The 11,291-nt window shown below is 36.6% G+C and overlaps 1 protein-coding gene across 1 annotated transcript in view; it reads right to left on the bottom strand.

Moving 5' to 3' along the window:
* Positions 1-4,102: 4,102 nt before the first annotated feature.
* The window catches only part of Smp_142110 (hypothetical protein), a gene marked incomplete at both ends in the record, with an annotated part of 30,554 nt that continues 23,365 nt past the window's right edge, over positions 4,103-11,291 (bottom strand). The window contains one exon of the mRNA XM_018791700.1: positions 4,103-4,245. Coding sequence (XP_018645119.1) covers positions 4,103-4,245 — 143 coding nt within the window. The remainder of the gene's footprint in view (positions 4,246-11,291) is intronic.

Raw genomic sequence — 11,291 nt, 5'->3', positions numbered from 1 at the left:
AATTGGTAATGGTGAATCAACCTTGAACAATAACACTTTATGTACAGTATTAACTAATATATAAAGATGAATACTAATACATAATAAGGTTATTAAAAACTTATTCATTATCTAAATTCATTTAGTATTGTTTGTTTTGAATCTTCCCATCGATGTGTTAGGACTGCAACTGGTCAGTCTCTAATTGGCATATGTGCATACTAGCCGACTGGGCTTCAGCGGTATACACTCGTAAAAGAGATCGCATCTTAAACCTGCAGTTCCTGTTGGTGTACATTGCTTCTATGCTATTGGTTTGAAATCCAGTGTTTTTATATTTTAGTCAATTTTTTGATATACTGCAACACTTGATTTCTTTTTTTCGCGAAAATCAAATCAGTATTATATGGTATTATATGTTATTGAGATGGTGGAGAAGTTTTGTGGCTCAAATGGATTTTTGTTCTCTAAGCTGGATGGTTTGGTCGTGGAGCTTTCATCGTTCTTCTGAATGACATTATCAGCACAAACTTCGTGCAGACCAAATGACCAAACCATCCAGGTCAGAGAATAAAACTCCATCAAAATATTATATGTTATGTCGTGTAAGATTTGTTCAGTAAAGGATGTTAGAAAAAATTATTGAGAGTATAAAATATGATTGACAAATACATTCATTCTATAGGTCATTAGGTGTGAACTATACTCTAAGTGTCAGGGCTAATCATATTAAGCAGTTGTCCAAACCGAAGTAGGTGCGGTGGAGTTCAAACTCAAGGACTTAGTAGCTAGAAATTGAATGATTTACTCATTAGGTAATCACTTCCTATCTATGTAACTCGTTGACTAAGTTTGATTCCCATGTAGTTGATTTTCAGTTACAGTGTTTTTTATAACATCTGATAGTTACAGTGTCAGATGAAGTAGATTCCAAACTCCAACTTACTAATTGAATCCCAATCGCATATAAAATTAGTCGGTTGAATAAACAACTAAACACTACTTTTCTTCTTCTTGCTAATCACTTTTTCATATTATAATAAACATAAGTTTTTAATGCTCAATCATCAAATGTACATTTATACTATTTTTACTCAATGTTTTAATATTTTTGTTCTTTATTAAATTTCTTTTTATATAGTTGAAATCATGAGTCAATTGAAGCTAGACCACCGTGGAAAACCTGGAAGCACTGGACGACCGTTTTATCCTTTTGTGGGACTACTCAGCAGTGCACATCCACGATCCCGCCTCACAAGATTCGAACCCAGGACCTGTCGGTCTCGCGCACAAACGCTTAACTTCTAGACCACTGAGCCGGCATCCAATGGTGTTAATGTCTATCTTCAACTAATCCACGAAATTGAGCGACACATCCACTATTGTCTTCAGTAAGTTACTATCTCACAGCAGACTCGGTTGAACTTCCCTGAATGCGCACTGCTGAGGAGTCTCACAATAGGACGAAACGACGGTCCAATGCCTCCAGGTTTTCCATGGTGACCTAGCTTCAATTGACTCATGATTTCAACTATATAGAATTACTAAAATCTCCACAAAACCCCCTTCTGATCAATTTTTTTGTGTTTTTTATCTTTCTCTTCATATCATTGCCAGGATTTACAAAATAATGAATTGAAGACAATTAAAGATCAATTACTTTTATCACCAATTCGTTAAGAATTTAAAAAAGGTAGAAATTGTTGCTAAGTCTATGTCTTCCACTTTATTATTCTTATTAATGAATAGTGTTGCATTTCAGTTGTCGATTACGTTTAGATTTAATTATGTATCTATTTTTTAATAACTTAGATCAGTATTTAGATGTTACTATGTTATTGGATTTTTGGTTGTGTTGTTGTTGTTGTTGCTGTTCTCTTCTCTCCACCTTTAAACTATAAACCCAATGTCAAATGAAGAGTAAAGATTTTGTTTATTTATTATTTTTTTTTAATAAAGTTTTTCTATTTTTCTGAGAGAAATTGACTAGTAAAATTGTTTTGTACCCAAATCTTACGGTTGTTTCTTCAATGACTTACGGGATAGATAGATAGATTGTAGTGCCGTGCCTCGTTAATCGTTCACCTTGATAACCGTTATAATACAAATCTTAACGGTGCATAAAAATCAGAAGGCAAAGAGAAGCTGAAACTACAGTTTATTATCCAATAACGTAGGCCACAAAGCTACCAGCACGTGGTACGGCTGAGAGTGGGGAGAGTCCGCCCTCCCTCTCCAAATCCTCTCACATGGCCACTCGTATATAGCTTCTGCCAGGGAAGTCCTACTCACTGCCTTCCCGTGGTATGACTGTTGTTTACGAAATTGAGAGGACGAAAACCGAATGTCCGGCGCTTTAACCAGGTTGGTGGACACGTTGAGTCCACCTCGGGGAGTTCGTAGACCATGATTCTAAACCAATGGTGCACATGGACTCCAGTATCCTGAGGGAACAAATGGCGTATGAATCAATCGTTGGTCACCGGCTTTCATGGGACTACATCTCCTCACGATGCTCAACTGCCTTGTGGATCAGATCTTTAGGTCAAAGGCTTCGGGTGTGATCCCCTAACAAAACCACCTACTTCGGATTAGGCACCTGGGTAGTATCACAGCCCTCACACAAATCAAATGAGATTTGTATTGCGCATATGTATCTGGTGCTTCGTTAAATAAAGAGCGAATATCAACAAGCGAGTGAGTAGCAAGCAATAACCTAGACAATTTATAGTCAAATTTAATAAGAGCACAGGAAAACAAAACAAAAGCTGATAATAGGATTTGCGTGTATACATATATGGGGAGGAGTATAAGTCAGTCAATGATACTTAAGCAATCAACATTTTGGCTAGAGTCTGTCATGTGCTCTAGTGATCATAACAGTACAAAGAATATGCAAATTGTAATTATCCAAATGAAGATGTCTGTTAAGTAAGTTAATAGAAAAGCTTAACCATAATTGAAATTGATTGTAGGATAGTTGCTATAAAATGGTACATGATAATAGTGTCATTTTTATGAAAGACTTCATTTTAAGCTCTAATGATTTTTCAACGAGAAGATTCAACCAAAACAATACCAAGTGAATTTAAACTTCACCCCATTGCAAAAGCAAGTGGCTATCAGGGCTCAGTAGCTAAGTGGACAACGCGGTGGCGTTTCGAGCGAACAGTACTGGGTTCGAGTCCCAGAGTGAACATCAACTCTGAGATGCAGGTACATCTAACTGTCGAGTCCCAGAGTGAACATCAACTCTGAGATGCAGGTACATCCAACTGTCGAGTCCCAAATAGGACGAAACGCGCGTCCTGGATTCCACTGCTAGTCACTATCCATCTTTGCTTATAATGCTTGTGAATTAAGGCAATACGCACAGTATGCACACATGCCAATTAGAGACTGACCAGTTGCAGTCCTAAGCATCAATGGGAAGATTTAAACAAACAATACTAACTGAATGACACGTTGGGCTGCAAAAAATGTGTTGATGGCTAATTTCAATCTCTGTTTCAACATGAGACTATTTGAATCGCCCCTGAATGGTAAATCATATAACTAGTTCAAAATCAAGCTTATAATAAGGGGAACACGAATATGAATAGTTTGGTTGTATAGCGATTATACGATTAAAAAATATATATTTGGAGTTCAACCAGGTCTATTGTAGAGATATCAACTCACTGAAGACAATTGGTGAACGGTTGGTCAACTTCGTGGATCAGTTGAAGTTAGACATTAACACCGTTGGATGCCGGCTCAGAGGTCTATCGGTTAAGGGCTCTGGCTCGAGACCGGCAGGTCCTGGGTTCGAGTCCCGCGAGTGCGGGACCGTGGATGCGCACTGCTGAGGAGTCCCATAATAGAACGAAATGGCCGTCCAGTGCTTCTAGGTTTTCGATAGTGTTCTAGCTTCAATTGACTCCTGATTTCAACTATAAAAAATATATGCATAATATTGGTCCATAAATAGATCCCAAAGTTACCCTTCAGGATATAACAAAATCGAGTTCATATCAAAATGTTTATTACAATGAGACATACTATAGAAAATATACAAATCACAATAGTTCAACTGGTCATGATTTTTTTTATTTGCATTATTCTAATATGATAGTATAGTATATTATTCATTTCGATGTAATCTCCATATATCTGCTGCAAATTGAAATGAATCCATATTCCAATCATGATTAGATTGTAATGAATTGATGAAAGGATTCCATAATTGATTGACAAGATTTAAAGTAGATTGTAGAAATTCATAATCTATCAAAGTGTATATAAAATAGATATGAGAAGGATAGAAATTAAGCTTCAATCTAAGAAAGACTAGATAATATAACATCGGTTCAACCGTTTAGTGTTAGAATCTCTGGTTGATTCAAGTAAAATGAAATGAATTCAGTTCTATCTTTTTGCATGTGTGCTAACCTAATTACGTGATCATATTTTTTGACCACTATAAGCAACTATGCAGGCATGTTCGGGATGCGATTCTCTCCCTCGAAGTGCAAAATGTTACTTCAGGATTGGGTTGCATCGACATCTGAACTGATGATAGGGAGTGGCTGATAAGAGTAGAGGATATTCGTAGGCTGTTAGTATTCGACCATAGCTATCTTCGAAGCATTGCTCGTATATCCTGGGACCACCGAGTAAGTAATGCAGTTGTTAAGAAATGGGTACTAGGTAAGGATGGCAAATCGATTGATGAAGTAGTGAGACTTCATCAGTTGAGATGGCTGGGACACGTGTTACGTATGCCCAACCACCGACTTCCCCGACGTGCAATGTTCCATGGTGTAGGAGTAGATTGGAAGAAAGCTAGGGGCGGCCAGACCAAAACGTGGCACAAATCCATGAAGTCACTGACAATTGGACTGAGCCATGTTGGTAGGTGTAGACTACCTGGTTGGGATCCGATGGTTAGAGACCCTGAATGACATGGCTCGAAATCGTTTGCAATGGCGAAGGTGCATCCACTCATTGTGTTCTATCAAATTCTAATCTGAATTCTTCATGTCTCTATCTTTTTTCTCTCTCCAAATTTATTTCACTGGAATATACCATTGTCTTTGATTTAAACTAAGTATCTTAAGTAGTAGACAAAAGTGATTTTGTCAGTATTTTATTCACTTCGAAAGCAATTTAAACGCTGAAATGAAAAATTTATGTAGGAGAAGTTTCCAAATGTTGATGATGTACATTTTTAATTGTGACAGCAAATAAACAGGATGAAACACAATGATAAATTGTCATCGAGTTATAACTATTCATGAGATTGAATTGACAACGTGAGTCACTTTTTAATATCAAAAGATAAGACAATTAGTCATGAGATTAAGATTTAAGGTGGTGACTGAAGGTTACGTTACTTACTTACGCCTGTTACCCCTCGTGGAGGAGCATAGGCCACCCACCAGCATTCTCCATCTAACCCTGTCCTGGAGGTAGTCAACAGGAAACCTCGGACTTAGACTTCGTATTATTTGGCACTCGTCAGCGAGGTGTACCTGTAATATTGGGGGAACAATACTCCCTGGAGGATTAAATTCCATGTCACTAGCTCTAAGGTTTTCTGTCGACTATCTCTAACCAACAACTTACATCTCAATATGATGCATACGATGTCCAGTCACTAAGCCACATTGTAAATTGATCAATAGAATTCGATCAACATTAAAAAACACTTGATATACATTATATTGGTTACAGCACAGTGATCAATCAACCGTTAAGAATAAGCTCTCCAGTAAATTAACATGGCTATATACAACTGAATGGTGACCGATATCATATACCTCAAGTTCTCCTCAGTATTGATCGGACTCTACCAATGAAGTTATTTATAGAAAAGTATTAAAAAAAGACATAAAATATGATCAAACTTCATTTATATAAACAAGTGATTAGAGGATATAAATTTTGGTAGTTCGCTTTACTCATTGCTAACTAATGAATTTCTGACTAACAAACATAACTTTTGTCCATCGAATTAGAACGCAGACCAATAACTAATGAAAAGTTAAAGTTCACTAGATGTTTTCTCCTAGATTGTAACAAATTAGCAGTGTATGTTACTCATGACTCTACACACACACCTTAGCTGAATGCCCTCGGTCGGGCATCCACATCAGATCATCACTAGGTACATTAAGCTACGCATCCTTTACAACATCTCTCAACATACTGAATACCTTCTAAATATTTCCTGAAATTCCTTTACTCCTGACTTCTGGTTTGATTAAGTTTGATATCTTTCAATTATGAATGTGTTACGCATAAAAACATTATCAAATTCTGAGTAAATATGACTATCTTTAAACACAGAATGAGTATAATTTCATTAAAAGCCAATTACAGTCATGACAATTTTTTCAACTTAACTGTAATAACATAGGGTCAATATATTAGTTGCTATGGCAATACCCATATATTGTTGTTTATCATAAATAAAAACAAATTAGAATACAATGTAATATCTTGACTAGTTCCTTTACCTAAAATACACTAAGAATATTGTATACAGTATAAAGTTCCATCTAAAATTTCTTATTTTTAATCCAAGTATAATAGTAAACAAAAGGCATAGAAACTATTGATTCTTATATATACATAAATAACTTACAATTTTTTGCTTTAATTATTTCTTCCAATACTTTATGAGATGACGTTGTCTTAAAGGGATACTACATAGCAACAACAAAAAACAAAGAATTAATCAATCAACACATCCAGAATATATATATATATATATATCAGTTAGTCACAACGTAGAACTTCGTACGTACGTACATCAGTTCGGGATGCCATTCTCCTCCTCGAAGTGCAAAATGTTACTTCAAGATTGAGTTGCATCGACACCTGAACTAATGATAGGGAGTGAAGTAATTGAGCGTGTTGACCGGTTCACTTATCTTGGGAGTCTCATCAGTCCTTGTGGTCTGGTGTGTGACGAAATCTCAACACGGATACAGAAGGCTCGACTAGCTTTCACCAACTTGCGTCATTTATGGCGTAGGCGAGATATCCGCTTAGCAACCAAAAAACAGGTTTACTGCGCAGCAATCGTTCCGTCCTACTTTATGGCTGTGAAACATGGTCGATAAGAGTTGAGGATATTCGTAGGCTACTAATATTCGATCATAGGTGTCTTCGAAGCATTGCTCGTATATCCTTGGACCACCGAGTAAGTAATGCAGTTGTTAGGAAACGGGTACTAGGTAAGGATGGCAAATCGATTGATGAAGTAGTGAAACTTCATCAACATGGATTAACTTCAATTAATCTATTATGTCCTAGTTCGAAACTCATACGTAAAAACACGACAGTACATATAGGATTAAAACAGGTATCTTCAGGTTTCCCAAACAAACATTTTTAATTGTTTAGTTCGATTTATATGGTTCACATGTTTTCCAATTTTTATTTATTTGTGATACATTGAGGTATTTATTTAGTGTCACTGATGGCTAATGGTCACGAGAGTGAAGTTCGTTATCATCCACAATGGAATTTATCTTATGATATAAATTAGTCGGAGGTAGTCAGCAAAAAACTGTGGACATAGGTTTCACGCTAGTTGGTACTCAATAACATGGTGCACATGTAATTTTGAAGGGTCTGGTGATCTCTGTAGGATTTGGCTACATTCAACTATCAAAACATAGTGCGTACGATGTTGAATAACTTAGACTAGGGGCCGTATTGCAACTTGACAAACATGACGTCAGTAAATTATTGAATAGTTAATGTAAACTAATCCTCATAAAAAATAACCTGACTCGTAGTAATGCCAACGAAATACGTGTGTAACGATGTGTATGTTAATCATCCAAAAGTGACCCGTAATCATGATGAAGCCATTCACATAGATTCAATACACAACGGGTCAACATGTTTAGACAACAACAATATGAATCAAATAGATAGAATGTTGAAAATCCTCTAAAAGTCCATTGGTTCAAATTACTTTATAGTAAAAAATTTAGTTGTAAAATCAAATGCCCTGATATGTCCGAGGGTGGAGAGATTCAGCTCTCCTACTCCAAATGCTCTCACATGGCCGCGCGTATACATCCACTACCAGGGAAGTCCTACCCACACCGTTCTCGTGGCGGTGTTGTTTACGAAATTGAGAAGACAAAAGGAGATTAAAATGGGTTGGTGGGTACGAAGGATCCACCTATGGGAGTTCGAAAACCCTGAATTCAAGACAGTAGTGCACATGTACTCTAGGACCCCGAGAGAACAAATGGCATATGAACCCATTGTTGGTCACCGAATACCATGGAATTGCATCTCCTAACGTTGCTCCATTGTCTTGTGGATTAAACCAGTAAGTCAAAAGCTCGGAGAGTGGCTCCTTGCTTTAGTTTGGGCACCCAGACAGTGTCCGAGCCTTCATACAAGTCGAATAGTTTGTATGAAGCATATGTATTTAGTGCCTTCTTGTACCAATGTTTAAGTGTTGAAACAAATAAATGTAAAATCAAAATCACATGTATTTTCAGTTTATTTTAAAAGTTATGAGCCAAGACATAACATAATATGAAAAACAGTTTCCAATAGAACAATAGGATAACTAGTCCATACGCAAACATTCAGAGCACGTTTGAACTTGACAGAAATGTAGACAATAATCATATTCAACCAAGCATACTATACAAGAGAATAGCTATGTCATATAGAACAAACGAAACTATAAGTTAGTTACCACCTATGTACTTTTATCATACTATGTATTGATCAAGCTTATTATTACTTTTGTTCAGCCTGAAGTATATTGAAATGAAGTTGAGTTTATTAGATGAAAGTGAGGTTTCAATATTATCAAAGTCATATTAGTGTGCATTTAATAAGATTAATTTTCATGGTACTGAAAACGGATTGTTCCAAAGCCTCCAGTTAGATTGAAGACTTTACTTACTTACTTACTTACCCCAGTTACCTCTCGCGGAGGAGCATGAGCTGCCCACTAGTATTCAATTCAAGAAACTGGAACTATTTCTCAGGATGGTAAGGTGATAATGTGGGCTAATTAATAGTCACTAGATGAAAAGGCCACATTGTGCTAATCAAAAATCTCCTAACGAAATGTGCCGGTGATTGACCAATAAAGACTTATTTCCGAAGGAGTATATATTTATATAAATAAGTGCTTATAAATGTGATTCGGTTTAACCTTTCTTTTACTGCTCTTAGCTTTCTCACTCAGTAACTGGTTGGGGGCTCGCGCATAGGAAGTTTGTGTATCAATATCAACTTCGGACACAGTGTATCATCAGTTTATCTATAACAACTTCCAATTACTTGATTTTAAATCACATTTTAAGCATGAGGCTTAATGTGATACTGTTTCGTTGTCCAAACTGAGATCGATAGAGCAGGGATTCGAACTTTAAACCTGCTAAGTAACTGCTCCATGGACAATAGAGTTCAGTGCTGAAACAAGTATATCACAACTTCAACATTAATTGTTATTGATGTAATAAGTATTACGATGTGTATATGTTAATGAATATAAATAACGCTTTATAAATTGTATGTGGGTTGATTTGTGCAAACAGGGGTAACATTATCTCATGAAGTCTAACCAAACAGTTGTCCAGTAAAAATCAAGCCCCTTTAAGATTGCCTTCAACACACTATTTATACACAACAACAAAAATCGCTTCACTTTTGCAAATCGAATATTTTAGGATCGTCTTGATCTTAAATATTGTTGAGATCTCATCAAATTTGATGTGCCGGTGGCTGAAGTAATCTCGGGACGGACTCAGAAGGTTCGCTCAGTTTTTTGGTGGGTTTTCTTCTTCTGAGCTGGATGGTTTGGTCTTTGAGTATTTAATTTTCCTCATGAACGACGTCATCAGCACAAACTTTAAGTATAAGTGAAGTATTCGAATTTCTCCACATATGACTCGCAGCTTGTCCTGTTGACCTGGATCTTGATTGGTTATTTTATTGACCTTTAACCTGTCATTATCTACCTCGTTATTTTGATTGTATCTCCCTTTAACCTCATTCCTGCTCCTATATTTGTCCATGAGTTTTCTTAGTAATACCATGGAGCAACAGAGTGGTCAATGCTGATATTAGAGGTAGAATACCAAATAAAGGTAAATCAATTAATGAAGTAGTGAAACTCTACCGAATGAGGTCACTGGTACACATAATACGTATGCCCGGTCAATCTAAACATTGATGTGTAACTTCAACTGGAGTAGGAGAATAGGTCGGACGAAATCTAAGAGCACTTAAAATATAGCCGTGAAGTGAAGCGAGCCATGCAGGTAAGTTCAGATTAGCTGGTTACCTAATCTCTAGTCTTTCTCCTTATCATTAATACTACTGTTATCTCGAATTATTTGTTATTCATCTTGTTTATTCCATATTGCCAACCCGATGTCGTATGGCGAGTTGGGTTTATGTATTTCAGTCAGTCAGTCAGTTACAACGCAGGACCAGGAACATATATGCACCTCGTTAGCACAACAAGATGAACACCGGATTCATAGAAGTAGTTAATTTAGTGGTGATAGTATATAAAAGAAAGGTTGTGTATAGGGATATAGTATAGGAAGGAAGACAGATATGAAGCAATTTTAATCTCAAGGTTTAAGGGAAGATAAAGAGTGTATACACCTACGCCATTGTGATCGATTATGAGCCATGTCACCTAGAGTCTCCAACCATTGGTTACGATAGTCACGCGGACCTCAACCAAGTAGTCTGCATCTGCCAACATGGCTCAGGCTAGAAGTTAGTGACTTTAAGCACTGATGCCACGTTTTGGTTTGTCCGCCCCTAACTCTCTTCCAACCATTGTCAATACTAGTCAGCATAGCGCGTCGTGGTAATCGGTGTTCAGGCATATGTTTATGTATTTACCTGACGGGTTCTGCGATGACTATGGATTCATATAATTTAAATTAAATTACCATTACTAAAACACTGAATGACAGTTATTCAATACATAGACATGAAGTTGTTAAATGTTCGCATCATGTTCCCTCTTCAAAACGAAACGAATCTAATTTTTCTTGATTTTATGAAGGAAAAATACACGTAACCTTGGTATCGGTTATTTTGAGTTTCCGTTAAATATAACAAAAAGTATTACTGGGGACTGGATTTCTTTACCACAATTAAAATGTTTTCTCCCAAAAATAGCACTCTCTTTTTTTTATGTAGGTTTGTTTCCTGAGCTGGATGGTTTGGTCGTGGAGCTTTCATCGTCCATCTGAACGACATCATCAGCACAAACTTCGGGTAGAGTGAAGTATTTGAATTTCTCCACATTGTGATTC

This window comes from Schistosoma mansoni (genome assembly GCF_000237925.1).
Source record: "Schistosoma mansoni, WGS project CABG00000000 data, chromosome 1 unplaced supercontig 0094, strain Puerto Rico, whole genome shotgun sequence".
NCBI lineage: Eukaryota > Metazoa > Platyhelminthes > Trematoda > Strigeidida > Schistosomatidae > Schistosoma > Schistosoma mansoni.
The sequence above is the reverse complement of the archived record's forward strand: the minus strand, read 5'-3'. Positions and strand labels throughout refer to the sequence as shown.